Consider the following 16,489-nt stretch of genomic DNA (forward strand, 5'->3'; position numbering starts at 1 on the left):
TTCTAATATGCCACAATTCTGGTCAGATAATTTGACATAGCATTTTAAACATTTTCTTCACCAGGGACTTTGGAGTCAGACAGCAGAGCTCAAGTCACAGCTTTATCACTGGCACATAATAAGAGCTCAATTATGGTGTTAAATAAAATTTATAGGCCATTGGTTTGAACTGAGCTCCTGCACTAGGCCCAATAGACAAAACCAAAATGAAGTTACTCATGCTGATCTACCATGTCACCAAACCGAAACTAAGTTGCTTATTCCACCTTCCAAGAAATCAGGAGAGAGAGAGACAATAGCCACATCTCCACACAGGCCAGTTTCAGCTGGCATGATAAGAAAGTCGGCTGTGCTTTAACTTTACAAGGAAAGTAACTTTGAAACGACCAATCTGCTTTTTGTTATCTCTTTCTGCTTTCTGCAGCCACTTTTTGGCTTATAAAGCCAGTCTCCTACCCAAATCACCAGAACACTCAATTTATTTTACAGAATGAGGTGTTATCTGATTTTTTTATTGCAAATGAAAGCCAATTAAAGTCTTTAAATTTCTTGTAATTTTATCTGATGAGTGGTTATTATACTTCTAATTTTTTTTTTCTTTGAGACAGAGTTTCGCTCTTGTTGCCCAGGTTGGAGTGCAGTAGCATGATCTTGGCTCACTGCAACCTCCGCCTCCCGGCTTAAAGTGATTCTCCTGCCTCAGTCTCCGGAGTAGCTGGAATTACAGGCGCCCACCATCACGCCTGGCTAATTTTTGTATTTGTAGTGAAGACGGGGTTTCACTATGTTGGTCAGGATGGTCTTGAAACTCCTGACCTCAAATGATCCACACGCTTTGGCCTCCCAAAGTGCTGGGATTACAGGCGTGAGCCATCGTGCCCGGCCTATTATATTTCTTATTGTTACTTAAAAAAAAAAAACAAAAAACTTTTAGAGCAGTTTAGTTTCACAGCAAAATTGAGGGGGAAAGTACAGACTTCACATACCCCATCTCCCTTCCCCCAAGAATAACCTATCAACATCCTGCACTTACTATTCTTAATAACGGCATTCATAGCATAATCGTCACGCCTGATTATAACTTGAAAACGCTATTTCAACAGCCTTTTAAGAATCATTTACGAACTTCTAGGTATTCATATATTCTACGTCTGACTCAACAGTAATGCCTTTTGACTCATCCGGTTCTTGGACCAGGACGCTGTCTTGCTCTGTAAGCCAGGATGAGATTTTATTAGGCTATTTTACAAATGGAGGGTCTGAAACATAGAAAGTTTACGGTCCGGGCAGGCTATGTTTTCTTTCTACTGGATCTTAAGCTGGACCGGATCAGTAGATTGAGGAGCAGGCTTTGAGAGCCCAGTGTCAATCTGGAATCTAAGCCCTTCTATCAGAGCGCAAAACTGATAAGAGTTAAGGTTGGTGTCCAGGACCCCAACCTTAGCGGGGAGCAGGGGCCCGTGTGTCAGGAAAAAAGGACGAATGGTTGCAAACACAGTTTCTGGAACGTGCGTTTTGAGAGTCCTTTGCTCGTATTTGGAAGAACCGGTGGGGAAAGGCGCCGATTTCATTTCTGCAATACAGAACTTTGAAGTGAGACTGGAAGGAAAAACGAGAGGCATAAAGGGTCACGTCAGAGTGCGACTTTCGGGGCCGCGCAGAGCCCACCTGTGGGCTGGCTAATTTTCATCCTCGCTCGGAGCTTCTAGAGCTTGTAGCCTCTCGTCTTCCAGCCTTTCTCCTTTTGATATGAGCTTAGTTTCAGTTTACCTACTCGCAGACGAAAGCATTCGATGTAAAAATAGCACTTAAGGAGGGCGAGGGGCGGGCGGTGTCCCTAGAGTGTGAAAGCAACTGGCTGTTTTCCGGTTCCCCGTAGCGCCGTTCTCGCTATGCCTTATGGGAGTTGTAGTCTCGGGTGAGAGACGCTTCCCGGGAGGGAGGAACAGGCCCCCAAGGGCTGGGATTGAGCATCGAACTCTCCGCGTCTTGTGTGTGTGGTTCTTTTTTCTTTTCTTTTCTTTTCTTTTCTTTTCTTTTCTTTTCTTTTCTTTTCTTTTCTTTTCTTTTCTTTTCTTTTCTTTTCTTTTCTTCTCTTTTCTTTTCTTTTCTTTTTTCTTTTCTTTTCTTTCTTTTTCTTTCTTTTCTCTCTCTCTCTCTCTCTTTGTTTTTTCTTTTTCTTTTTTTGATACGGAGTGTCGCTCTCTTGCCCACGCTGGAGTGCAGAGCCTCCGCCTGCCGGGTCAAGCAATTCTCCTGCCTCAGGCACCCGAGTAGCCGGGACTACAGGCGCCCGCCACCACGCCCGGCTTAATTTCTGTATTCTTAGTAGACATGGGGTTTCACCATGCTGACCAGGCTGGTCTGGAACTCCTGACCTCAAGTGATCCACCCGCCTCGGCCTCCCAAAGTGCTGGGATTACAGGCGTGAACCACCGCGCCCGGCCTCCGCAGAGCTTTAACTCTGTTAAAAAGGTCTACATGATTTCTACTATACGCTATATTCTTCCATACAGAATAAAAATTATGGGATGACTACACTGACTTCACACAGTTTAAAAAAGTATAAAAGGAAATGAAAATGTTCTTTTGAGTACCTGCTGAGTTCCTCCCCTAAAAGAATACTGTTGCTTGCTGTTTTTTTATTTTTGTTTTTGAGACATGCTTTGGCGCTTTTTGCCCAGGCTGGAATGCTATGGCGGGATCTCGGCTCACTGCAACCTCCCGAGTTCAAGGGTGGCCACTCCGCCTCCCGAGTTCAAGCGATTCTCCTGCCTCAGCCTCCTTAGAAGCTGCGATTACAGGTGTGCTCCACCACTCCCAGCTAATTTTTTTTTTTTTTACTGTTATTAGTAGAGAAGGAGTTTCACCATGTTGGCCAGGCTAGTATCGAACTCTTGACCTCAATCAGGTGATCCACCCGACTCGGCCTCCCAAAGTGCTGGGATAATAGGCGTGAGCCACCTCGCCCGGCCTACTTTTATTTATTTATTTATTTATTTGTTTATTTATTTATTTATTTGAGACAGAGTCTTGCTCTCTAGCCCAGGCTGGATTTCAGTGGCACGATTTTGGCTCACTGCACCTCTGCCTCCCGGGTCCCCGTTCAAAAAATTTACCTGCCTCAGCCTCTTGAGTAGTTGGGATTACAGGAATGCACCACCATGCCCAGCAATTTTGTTTTGTTTTGTTTTGTTTTGAGACAGAGTCTTGCTCTGTCGCCCAGGCTGGAGTGCGGTGGCGCAATCTCGGCTCACTGCAATCTCCGCCTCCCGGGTTCACGCCATTCTCTTGCCTCAGCCTCCTGAGTAGCTGGGACTATAGGCACCCGCCACCATGCCCGGCTAATTTTTTGTATTTTTAGTAGAGACAGGGTTTCACTGTGTTAGCCAGGATGGTCTCAATCTCCTGACGTCGTGATCCCTTTTTTTTTTTTTTAGTAGAGACGGGGATTTCACCATGTTGGCCAGGCTGGTCTTGACCTCCTGACCTCATGATCTGCCCGCCTGGGCCTTCCAAAGTGCTGGGATTACAGGCGTGAGCCACAGCACCCAGCCTGTTGCTTGCTTTTTAAAGGCAGTTATCTTCAGAAAAAATTACAAGTGCAAATGTACATACTATTAAAAAGTACACAATAGAGATAATACTGTAATACTCTTCTCAAACCTGTTTTTTCATTTGATAGCACTCCTTAGACATCTTTCCATATTTGCACATCAAAAGCTATCTTTATTCTCTTTTCACTGGCTATACAGTAGTTCATCCTATGAATAGCATAATTTATTCATCCCCTGCCCTCCTCCACTCCACCGATGAACATTTTGTTGTATATATATTTTTTCCTTTTGCAAACAATGCTGCAGTGGTCCTCTTGAACATATTTTGGTGTATATCCACGAGCTGAATTTGTAGAGACAAAATTGCCCTGTCAAGGATATATATGCTTTATAAAAGGTGATAAATACCACCAAATTGCCAAATTGTACCAATTTACACTCTCATCCAACAATGTATGGAAATGCTTTCTTCCTCATTTCTGTTTTCTAGCATGGGTATTATCAAACCTTTGCTAATCTGACAGGTGAACAACTTTATCCTCTTTAGATTGATTTGCAGTTTCATAATTATTAGTGAGGTTGCACTACTATTTGTATATTTATTGGCTGTTTGTATTTCTGAAAGTAGTTGTATTTTTGGCTTAATTTTCTATTGTGTTGTCATCTTTTTAAAATTGATTTGTCTGCACTTGTATATGAAGAAAGTTAGTCTCTTGTCTGTTATGAGAATTATGAAATTTTTAAAATTGTATATTATCTGCTTTCTGATTTTGCTTTTGTATTTTTTTTGGTCACATAAATGTGCTTACTTTTTTTTTTTTTTTTTTGAGACAGGATCTTGCTCTGTTGCCCAGGCTGGAATGCAGTGGCATGATCTCAGCTCCCTGCAGCTTGGACTTCCTCAGACTCAAGTGCTCCTCCTGCCTCAGCCTTCTGGGTAGCTTACTTTTTTTCTTTTTTTTTTCGTAGAGACTGAGTCTTGCCATGTTGCCTAGGCTGGTCTCAAACTCTGGGGCTCAAGCAATCCACCTGCCTTGACCTCCCAAAGTGCTGGGATTACAGGCATGGGCCACCGTGCCAGTCCACTTATTTTTTTAAAAATTATTTATTTATTTATTTATTTATTTATTTTTTGAGACAGAGTCTCGCTCTGTCACCCAGGCTGGAGTGTGGTGGCACAATATCTGCTCATTGCAAGCTCCGCCTCCTGGGTTCACACCATTCTCCTGCCTCAGCCTCCCAAGTAGCTGGTACTACAGGCGCCCACCACCATGCCCAGCTAATTTTTTGTATTTTTTTAGTAGAGACGGGGCTTCACTGTGTTTGCCAGGTTGGTCTCGATCTCCTGACCTCGTGATCCGCCCGCCTTGGCCTCCCAAAGTGCTGGGATTACAGGTGTGAGCCACTGCGCCTGGCTTAATTTTTATATAGTCATGCTCATGAGATTTTTTTCCATGGCTTCTGAGGTATTTGATTTTTCTGTAATTTATTTTGGTATAAGGAGGAGTGGCTCTAGCTTTATTATTTATCACTTCTCCAAAAGATTAGCTAGTGGTCTTATCATGATTTTTGTTACCTCTATAGATGGGGAGAAAACCCCAAAGAACATTAAAATTATACCCTACCATGAGATGCTGCAACAGGTTTGAAGGTTAGTTTTGGGGAAAAGAGCAGGAATAACAAAGTGGCACTCCAACTTTCCTCAAAACATCTGCTCATCTTGTATGATTGCTTTTTCTGAACAATATCCAATGCTAATATTTATTTATTTTTATTTTTATTGTTGGCTTTTTTTCTTTTTTTTTTTGAGATGGAGTCTCACTCTGTTGAGACGGGGTTTTGCTCTTGTTGCCCAGGCTGGAGTGCAGTGGCTCGATCTCGGCTCATGGCAACCTCTGCCTCCTGGGTTCAAGTGATTCTCCTGCCTCAGCCTCCCAAGTAGCTGGGATGACAGGCATGTGCCACCACGCCTGGCTAATTTTGTATTTTTGGTAGAGACGTGGTTTCTCCATGTTGGTCAGGCTGATCTTGAACTCCTGACCTCAGGTGATCCACCCATCTCAGCCTCCCAAAGCACTGGATTACAGGCGTGAGCCACCACGCCTGGCAAGCTAATATTTATTAAAATAAGTAATGAAAATTTTCTAATCAATACGCAACTTAAAAAAGACACTGGTTAGTCCGGGCACGGTGGCTCACACCTGCAATCCCAGCACTTCGGGAGGCTGAGGTGGGTGGATCACGAGGTCAGGAGATCAAGACTATACTGGCTAACATGGTGAAACCCCTCTACTAAAAATACAAAAAATTAGCTGGGTGTGGTAGCACATGCCTGTAGTCCCAGCTACATGGGAGGCTGAGGGGGGAGAATCACTTGAACCCAGTAGGCGGAGGTTGCAGTGAGCTGAGATGGCACCACTGCACTCCAGCCTGGGCGACAGAGCAAGACTCCGTATCAAAAAAAAAAAGAGGCCGGGCGCGGTGGCTCAAGCCTGTAATCCCAGCACTTTGGGAGGCCGAGATGGGCGGATCACGAGGTCAGGAGATCGAGACCATCCTGGCTAACACGGTGAAACCCCGTCTCTACTAAGAAATACAAAAAATAGCCGGGCGAGGTGGCAGCGCCTGTAGTCCCAGCTACTCGGGAGGCTGAGGCCGGAGAATGGCGTGAACCCGGGAGGCGGAGCTTGCAGTAAGCTGAGATCCGGCCACTGCACTCCAGCCTGGGCGACAGCGCGAGACTCCGTCTCAAAAAAAAAAAAAAAAAAAAAAAAAAAAAAAGAAAAAGAAAAAGGGACACTTAAATAAAGTATTGTATTCAGGGTGGAATGCTTTGCAGATGTTGAAAAGAATGAGACAATCAAGTGAAAAGGAAAAAAGAGCACTAAGATTCAGAAGTGTATCGCTATGGTTTGAGTGTGTCCCTCCAAAATTTATGTTGGAATTGAATCCACACTGTGATGGAATTAAGAAGTTGGGTCTTTTGGGAAGTGATTAAGTCACGAGGGCTCTGTGTTCATGATGGAATTAGTGCCCTTATAAAAGGTTGAAGAGAGCTGCCTTGCCCTTTTCGTCATGTCAGGACACAGCAACTAGGTGTCATTTATGAAGCAGCGTAAGCCTTACCAGACACTGAATCTGCTGGCAGCTTTATCTTGAACTTCCAAGCCTCCATAATGTATGAAATAAATTTATATTATTATTATTTGCTTTTTTCAGATGGAGCCTCACTCTGTTGCCCAGGCTGGAGTGCAGTGGTGCTATCTTGGCTCACTGCAACCTCCACCTCCCGGGTTCAAGTGATTCCCCGAGTAGCTGTGATGACAGGTGTGAGCCACCATGCCTGGCTAATTTTTGTATTTTTAGCGGAGAGGGTTTCACCATATTGGTCAGGTTGGTCTTAAACACCGACCTCATGATCCACCCGCCTCGGCTTCCCGAAGTGCTGGGATTACAGGCGTAAGCCACCGTGCCTGGCTGACCAGACTAATCTTAAAAGTTCTGCGTTTAACATGTTATTCCCGTGCTCAAGAACCTACAACAGGCCAGGCGCGGTGGCTCACGCCTGTAATCCCAGCACTTTGGGAGGCCGAGGTGGGCGGATCACGAGGTCAGGAGATCGAGACCATCCTGGCTAACATGGTGAAACCCCGTCTCTACTAAAAATACAAAAAATTAGCCGGGCGTGGTGGCGGGCGCCTGTAGTCCCAGCTGCTCAGAGGTTGAGGCAGGAGAATGGCTTGAACCCAGGAGGCGGAGCTTGCAGTGAGCCGAGATGGTGCCACTGCACTCCAGCCTGGGCGACAAAGCGAGACTTTGTCTCAAAAGAAAAAAAAAAAAAAAAAAAAAAAGAACCTACAACAATTCTTGTTGCATCCATACTCACTCAGTGTCTTCCACCTGATCATCAAGGCTTTCTACATTCTGGCCCAGGTCTTTTGTTCAATCCTACTATTAAAGGCGTTCTCTCCAACATACCTTGCCATAAGGTCACTTTCCTTACCTTTAACTGAACACATGCAATGGACATTTCCATCTCTGTATGATAGCTTATGTGTTTTGCTCCTTCCTCCTTTCATTTATTTTGTGGGTGCTTCTATGAATTCCTGGGTTAAAATGTTCCTAAAAATCACATTGTCTTAGGCCATACTTGCAGTGCTATAAGGGAATACCTGAACCTGGATAATTTATAAAGAAAATATATATTTTTTTACTTTTAATTGAGACAGGGTCTCACTCTGTCACCCAGGCTGGTGTGCAGTGGCATGATTGTGGCTCACTGCAGCCTTGAGCTCCTGGGCTCAAGTGATCCTCCCACCTCGGCCTCTGGAGTAACTGGGACTACAGGCATATGCCACCATGCCCAGCTAATTTTTGTACTTTTTGTAGAGATGGGGTTTTGCCATATTGCCCAGGCTGGTCTCGAACTCCTGGGCTCAAGTGATCCACCCGCCTCGGCCTCCCAAAGTGCTACAACTACAGGCATGAGCTGTGGCACTCGGCCAAGAAAAGAGTTTTACTTGGCTTGTGGTCCTGAAGGCTGTACAAGCATGGAGCCAGCATCTGCTTGGCTACTGGGAAGACCTCAGAGAGCTTTTACTCATGGCAGAAAGCAAAGCAGGAGCAGGAATGTCACATGGCAAGAACAGGAACAAGAGAGTGAGGGGGAAGATGCCATGCCACACACTTTTAAACAGTCAGATCTTATGAGAATTCACTCACTATTCTGAGCACAGCACCAAGAGGATGGCACTAAACCATTCATGAGAAATCTGGCCCCATGATCCTATCTCCTCCTACCAGGCCCTACCTCCAGCATTGGGGATTACAATTTAACATGAGATTTAGAGGGGACAACGTCTAAACTGCATCATTTTACCTTGACCCCTCAAATCTCGTATTCTTCTCACATTGCTGATTACAATTATCTCCTGCCCATAGTTCCCCAAAGTCTTAATTCATTCTAGCATTAACTCAAAAGTCCCAAGTCCAAAGTTTTATCTGAGACTCAAGCCAAGTTCCTTCCACCTATGAACTTGTAAAATCAAAGACAAGTTATTTACTTCCAAGATACATGGAGATACAGGTATTGGGTAAACATTCCCTTTCCAAAAGGAAGAAATCAGCTAAAAGAAAGGAGCAACAAGCTAGGTGCTGTGGCTCATGCCTGTAATCCCAGCACTTTGGGAGGCTGAGGAGGATGGATCACCTGAGGTCAGGAGTTGGAAACCAGCCTGGCCGACATGGCGAAACCCTGTCTCTACTAAAAATACAAAAATTAGCTGGGCATGGTGGCACATGCCTGTAATCCCAGCTACTCAGGGAGGATGAGGCAAGGGAATAGCTTGAACCTGGGAGATGCAGGTTGCAGTGAGCCGAGATTGCGCCACTGCACTTCAGCCTGGGCAACAGAGCATGACTCCATCTCAAAACAAGTCCCAAGCAAGCCTGAAACCCAGCTGTACACTCATTAAATCTGAAAGCTCCAGAATAATTCTTGACTCCATGTCTCACATCCTTGGCACACTGCTGTGAGGGGCGAGCTCCCAAGCCCTTGGGCAGCCCTGACCTTGTGGCTTGCAGGCTGCTCTCTTGGGTTGGAGTTGAGTGCCTGTGACTTTTCCAGGTGCAGGGTGTGAGCTGCCAGTGGATCTACCACTCTGGGCCTGGAAGGTGGGGGCCCTATTCCCACAGCTTCACTAGGCGGTGCCCCAGTGGGGACTTTGTGTGGGGGTTTGTATTAGGTCATTCCCACATTTTTATAATGAAATACCCGAGGCTGGGTGCAGTGGCTCACGTCTGTAATCCCAGCACCTGGGGAGGCCGAGGCAGGTGGATCACGAGGTCAGAAGTTCAAGACCAGCCTTGCCAAGATGGTGAAATCCCGTATCTACTAAAAATACAAAAAATTAGCCAGGTGTGGTGGCAGGCGTCTGTAATCCCAGCTACTCAGGAGGCTGAGGCAGAGAATTTCTTGAACCTGGGAGGCCGAGGTTGCAGTGAGCTGACTTTGTGCCATTGCACTCCAGCCTGGGTGACAGAGTGAAACTGTCTCAAAAAACAAAAAACAACCTGGGACTGGGTAATTTATAAAGAAAAGACATTTAATTGGCTTATGGTTCTGCAGGCTGCACAGGGAGCATAACACAGGCATCTGCTTCTGGGGATACCTCAGGAAGCTTCCAATCATGGCAGAACACTGAAGCAGGAGCAGGCATCTCCTATAGTGGGAGCAGGAGCAAGAGAGAGAGAGCGAAGTGATACACACTTTTGAATAGCCAGATCTCAGAGAAGTCACTCGCTTTTGTGAGGACAGCATCAAGAGGATGATGCTCAACCATTCGTGAGAAATCCAATCCCATCATCTGATCACTTCCCACCAGGCCTTACCTCCAATACTGAGGATTACAATTCAACGTGAGATTCAGGCAAGGACCCTTTCCAAACTATATTAAAGTTCCAACCTCACATTTCCCCTCTGCACTGCCCTAGTAAAGAGGCTCTTGGTGAGGGCTCTGTCCCTGTGGTAGGCTTCTGCTTAGGCTTTCTTACATATTCTTTGAAATCTAGGGGAAAGCTGCCAAACCTCCTCACTCTTGCATTCTGAACACCTGCAGGTTTAACACCACATGGAAGCCACCAAGGCTTACAGCTTGCACCCTTCAAAGCTGTGGCCTGAGCTGTAGCTGGGCCCCTTTGAGCTGAGGCTGGGGCTGAAGTGGCTGGATGCAGGAAGCAGCCTCCCAGAGTGGTGCAGGGCAGCAGGACCCTGAGCCTGGCCCCCTAAATCATTCTTAGATCTCTGAAATGCCTTTAAGGTTTTTTTTCTCATTGTCTTGGCTATCAGAACCTGACCCCCTTTCATTTATGCAAATCTCTCTAGCAAGTGGTTGCTCTATAGTCTGCTTGGATTCTTGCCCTGAAAATGGGTTTTTCTTTTCTACCACATGGCTAGGTTGCCAATTTTCCAAACTTTTACATTCTGCCTTCCCTTTAAATATAAGTTCCAATTTTAAGTCATTTCTTTGCTCCTGCATCTGAAGATAGGCTGTTAGAAGCAGCCAGGTCACTTCTTGAACACTTTGCTGCCTAGAAATTTCTTCTGCCAGATACCCTAAGTCATCACTCTTAAGTTCAAACTTCCACAGATTCCTAGGGCGTGAATACTATATAGCCATGTTCCTTGCTAAGGCATAACAAGGGTGACCTTTGTTCTAGTTCTCAATAAGTTCCTCATTTCCATCTGAGATCTCATTAGCCTGGACTTCACTGTCCATATCACCATCAGCATTTTGGTCACAACCATATTTAACCAGTCTCGCAGGAGTTCCAACCTTTCCCTTTTCTTCCTGTCTTCTTGTGAGCCCTCCAAAGTCTTCTAGCCTCTGCCCATCATCCAGTTTCAAAGCTGCTCCCACTTTGTCAGGCATCTTTATAGCAAGGCCCCACTCTGGTACCAATTTTTTGCATTAGGCCATTCTTGCATTGCTATGAAGGAATACCTGAGACTTGGTAATTTATACTGAAAAGAGGTTTCATTGGTTCGCAGTTCTGCAGGATGTGGAAGCATGGAGCCAGCATCTGTTCAGCTTCTGGGAAGGCTTCAGGGAGCTTTTACTTATGGCAGAACGTGAAGTGGGAGCAGGCACATTACACGGTGAGAACAGGAGTAAGGGAGCCAGGGGGAAGATACCATACACTTTAAAAACTTTTAAGCCAGGTGCAGTGGCTCACCCCTGTAATCCCAGCACTTTGGGAGGCCAAGGCAGGTGGATCACCTGAGGTCGGGAGTTCGAGACCAGCCTGACCAACATGGAGAAACCCCGTCTCTACTAAAAATACAAAATTAGTCAGGCATGGTGGCACATGCCTGTGATCCCAGCTACTCGGGAGGCTAAGGCAGGAGAATCACTTGAACCTGGGAGGTAGAGGTTGTGGTGAGCCAAGATCACATCATTGCACTCCAGCCTGGGCAACAAGAGTGAAACTCTATCTCAAAAAAAATTTTTTTATATTAATATAAAAATAGGGACAGAGTCTTGCTACGTTGTCCATTCTGGTTTTGAACTCCTGGGCTCAAACAATCCTCCTGCCTTGGTCTCTCAAAGTGCTGGGATTACAGGCATGAGCCACTGCACCTGGCCAATACTACAATTTTTTGTTTGTTTTAGACAAGATCTTGCTCTGTCACCCAGGCTGGAGTGCAATGATGCGATCTCAGCTCATTGCAGCCTCCACCTCCTGGGTTCAAGCAATTCTCGTGCCTCAGCCTCCTACGTAGCTGAAATAACAGGCATGTGCCACCACACCCAGCTAACTTTTTTGTATTGTCAGTAGAGATGAAGTTTCGCCATGTTGGCCAGGCTGGTCTTGAACTCCTGGCCTCAAGTGATCTGCCTGCCTCAGCCTCCCAAAGTTCTTGGATTACAGGCATGAGCCACCATGCCCAGCTCTAACATTCTATTTGTTTATTCATCCATTGATGGACACTTGCATTGCCTCCACTTTTTGGCTATTGTGACTAATGCCTTGATGAACATGAGTATATAAATATCTTTTCAAATTCCTGCTTTCAATTCTTTTGTGTATTTACCCAGAAGTGGAATTGTGGGGTCACATGGTCGTTCTATGTTTAATTTTTTGAGGAACCACCATACTGCATTCCACCATGGCAACTTCACATCATTAAAAGGCCATTTATCAGTGATTTAGATCAAGATATTGTGACATACAAATAGAACTTCAAATACCTTAAAGGATGTAGTGAAATTTCCAAAACAAAATTAATTGTACTTTAAAATTCTTTTTTTTTTTTGAGATGGAGACTTGCTCTGTCACTGAGGCTGGAGTCCACTGGCATGATCTCTGCTCACTGCAACCTCCGCCTCCCAGATTCAAACAATTCTCCTGCCTCAGCCTCCTGAGTAGCTGGGACTACAGGTACATGCCACCATGCCTGGCTAATTTTTGTATTTTTAGTAGAGACGGGGTTTCACCATGTTTGTCAGGCTGGTCTCAAACTCCCGACCTCCTGATCCGCCTGCCTTGGTCTCCCAAAGTGCTGGGATTATGGTGTGAGCTACCGTGCCTGGCCTTAAAATTCTATATAGAACTTTTAGCAAGATAGCATGTACAATGAAGGATTAGTAAAAATGGTGCTTCAGTACTCTTTCTTGCTTCTCTTCAGAAATAAACCTTTAAAAAGATGTATATAGGTGGGCTAAAAGAAAAACCATTTTTTTCCCCTAAGATGGGGGAATTCAAAGTGTTAAGGGCGAGGCATGTTGGCTCACATCTGTAATCGCAGCACTTTGGGTGGCCAAAGTGGGAGGATCACTTGAGTCTAGGAGTTTAAGATCAATCTGGGCAATATGGCGAGATCCTGTCTCTCTGAAAAAGGAAACAAAAAAAGTGTTAAGGCAGTTAAAATGTTGTGTCCCTGACCACTCACCTTTTTCTCTAAATCCCAGACCTGAGCTGTATTTCTTAGGGCCAAAATGAACTGAAACATAAATTGCTTGGACTCACCTGAGACCAGAGACACTCCTGAGTCTGGAGAACCAACCCAGGAGAGGGGGGCACAGCCATCTGACCTGAGTTATCATATAGTTCTTCTCATTGTCCTATTTTATTTTCTCCACAGTATAAATCACTATTTTATTATTTTATTTTTTGAGACGGAGTCTTGCTCTGTCACCCAGTCTGAAGCGCACTGGCACCATCTTGGCTCACTGCAACCTTCGCCTCCCAAGCAAAGTGAGTCTTTCTGAGTTCAAGCGATTCTTCTGCCTCAGCCTCCCAAGGAGCTGGGATTACAGGTGTGGGCCACCATGCCCGGCCTACAAATCGCTATTTTAAATGATCCTGGTTTTTTTTTTTTTTTTTATGTTTTTCAGCTGTCTTCCTTCATCAGAACATAAGCTCCATAAAAATCAAGACTGTGTTATTGGCCGGGCGCCGTGGCTCACGCCTGTAATCCCAGCACATTGGGAGGCCGAAGCAGGCAGATCGCTTTGAGCTCATGAGTTCGAGACCAGGCTGGGTAACATGGCAAAACCCCCTTCTCTTAAAACAAAGCAAAACAAAAACCAAAAATTAGCCGGACATGGTGCTATGTGCCTGTGGTCCCAGCTACTCGGGAGGCTGAGGTGGGAGGATCGCTTGAGGTGGGGAGACGGGGATTACAGTGAGCTGAGATCGCACCACTACACTCCAGCCTGGGCGACAGAGTGAGACCTTGTCTGAAAATAAATAAATAAATAAAATGAAATATTTTAAACACTCAAAAGCTCCCACTATCCTTATTAACACATCCTAAGATTTTACCACATTGCTTCAAATTTTCTTTTTCTTTTTCTTTTTTTTTAAAGGATAGAGACAAAAATATATAGGAGATGGAGAGGTAGCTAATGTGGCAAGTTTCTGAAAATAGACAGTCTTTATTAACTCATAACACAAATGGTTCAGGTACATCTCTTATATAAACTCAAACTACAGATCCCAGGCAGCACTGCAATAATAGACACGTGGACTGTTCTTTTCTTCTCTGTAAACAGCCAATGAGAGGCAGAGTTTACAAAGGTCTAGGATGACATCTGCTGTATTGACTGTGGCCATTCTTGAAGCTAGTTGTTGCTATTTGGAACGTGCTGCTGTAATTCAGATTTAAAGAGTTTCTTCCTGTTAATTCGAAGCTCACTGTGCCTCCTGTTTCCGAGGGAAGGAGGACTGATTAAGTCATCTAAATGGATGCAATACTGAATTACAGGTCAGAAGATATTGAAGATTACTACACATTACTGGGATGTGATGAACTATCTTCGGTAAGACAGTGGATAATGTTTTTATCACAACAGTATCTTTTTCACAATAGTATTTCAAGTTTTTATTTAAGGTTTTAACTTTGAATTTTTGGTCACATTGCCTACAAACCTAACCTTGTATTGTTTTAAAGCACTTTTGGCTCAGAGAAAGTTAAGAATTTAAATGTATGTTGGGTTTTTATTTGAATAGTGTCCTATGGGAATTTTATGGAAGCTTCTGATTAAATGTGTATATTCTGGCACATGGCCATATGCTCTGTTTCACAATATAGTATATTAAAAATAAATATTTAAAATTTTATTGTAATTTCTGATGGCAGTGTTTCACAGTATACATAAGCTATACCTTTATTATGGTGACTCATAATTGAGGTGAAATGAAATTTCTTATAAAATTAGGGATTTAAATATATTTTATTAAAATGTGTACTCCTATGTGAGCAGTCGAAATATAAACCAAGAAGCGTCCTTTTATGTTAATATTTCAAATTGTGTGACAGAAATTGCTTCTTGAAAGGGTGGCTTCTGAAACAAAATGTGTGGAAACTCTGTAGCTGTTCACTGGATCTGTAAGAAAACAAAATTTTTAACGTTCCCAATAAACAATTATAAAGGTTGTAGAGGTTTTTAAAATTATGGAAAAATAATTTATAATTCCCTCTCCCAAGGATAACACTATTGATATTTTGGCATATTAATCTCCAGTCTTCTTTCTATGTATATTCTTTAAAGACATGTTTGGGAGGATATTATATGTACTTGTTGATTCCTGCTTTTTACCCATTTATATTATAACAAGGACTTTTCCATGCTATTAAACTTCCCTTGTACACTTCTTAGTGGTTGCAAAATATTTTATTTTACTGTGTTACCACAGCTGAATTATTCTCTTATTGTTAAATATTTTATTTATTTCAAATTTTTCAATATTTCAAATAATGTTGAGATTAATATAAAATATACTCATTATTAAATTATACATTATTAAATCATGTTATTAGGATATATTTATGTTTTATAATTAATATATTTTATTTTATTTATTTTTATTAAAATCTAAGTAGTAAAATTAACATTTTAAAGCAAAATATTTTTATATTTATTGTGTTTCATAAAGGCATAGTTCATTAATAAAATGTACTTAGTTTTGTTTTAAGAATAGAATGCATTATTGGATACAAAGGATTAAAATCTCTATTTTTGCCATGCTGAGGAAGTTATCTTAGACACGTTGAAATTAAAAAACTGCCCCGCCCCCATAATAGCTTATAATGATCTTTCAGTTGCATAGTTCTTCTCAAGAATGTGTTACCCTTGTTTATGTTGGTGGTGATTTGCTTATAGCAATTGAGAAAGCTTATTACCATTTTTACCATGTGTTTCACAGTTGAAATTATACTATTATCAAACGATTTTTGAAGGAATACTTTAAAATCAAAGGAATATAATTTAACTTGATAAGGCTCACGATTTGGATTTAAAAAAATACATGCTAGCCTATAAAGTAAGGGTCATTATATCTCCATTATCTTGTGACCTATTTAGTCAGTCTTTTTTTTTTTTTTTTTTTTAATTTTACTTTAAGTTCTGGGATACATGTGTAGAATGTGCAGGTTTGTTACACAGGTATACATGTGCCATGGTGGTTTGCTGCACCTATCAACCCATCATCTAGGTTTTAAGCCTCACATACATTAGGTATTTGTCCTAATACTGTCCTTTCCCTTGCCCCCCACCCCCCGACAGGCCCTGGTGTGTGATGTTCCCCTCCCTGTGTCCATGTGTTCTCATTGTGCAACTCCCACTTATGAGACAGAACATGTGGTGTTTGGTTTTCTGTTCCTGTGTTAGTTTGCTGAGAATGATGGTTTCCAGCTTCATCCATGTCCCTGCAAAGGACATGAACTCATTCTTTTTTATGGCTGCATAGTCAGTCTTTTGAAGTTTCGCTATTGTCTTTTCAGTCTACATAGAAGGGGGATTCATTCTGGACAGCCTAACAGAAAATAATCTCATTGTTAATGTGTAATATTCAAAATATGGTTACCAGGTGGAGTCATGCTTCCTTGTCTCAATTTTCCTTTTACTGGATGTATTTTACTAGTCTGT

General features: G+C 43.1%; 1 protein-coding gene across 2 annotated transcripts in view; it reads left to right on the top strand.

The window, feature by feature from the left end:
• The first annotated feature begins 14,105 nt into the window (after nt 1-14,105).
• The window catches only part of DNAJC12 (DnaJ heat shock protein family (Hsp40) member C12), a 43,664-nt gene continuing 41,280 nt past the window's right edge, over nt 14,106-16,489 (top strand). Inside the window, exon 1 of one of the 2 annotated variants that reach the window (XM_025396599.1) lies at nt 14,106-14,380. In XM_025396599.1, the coding sequence (XP_025252384.1) occupies nt 14,303-14,380 (78 nt within the window). In that variant the 5' untranslated portion in view covers nt 14,106-14,302. The remainder of the gene's footprint in view (nt 14,381-16,489) is intronic. The other variant, XM_025396598.1, reaches the window with a different exon arrangement.

This window comes from Theropithecus gelada, chromosome 9, assembly GCF_003255815.1.
Source record: "Theropithecus gelada isolate Dixy chromosome 9, Tgel_1.0, whole genome shotgun sequence".
NCBI classification, from domain to species: Eukaryota; Metazoa; Chordata; class Mammalia; order Primates; family Cercopithecidae; genus Theropithecus; species Theropithecus gelada.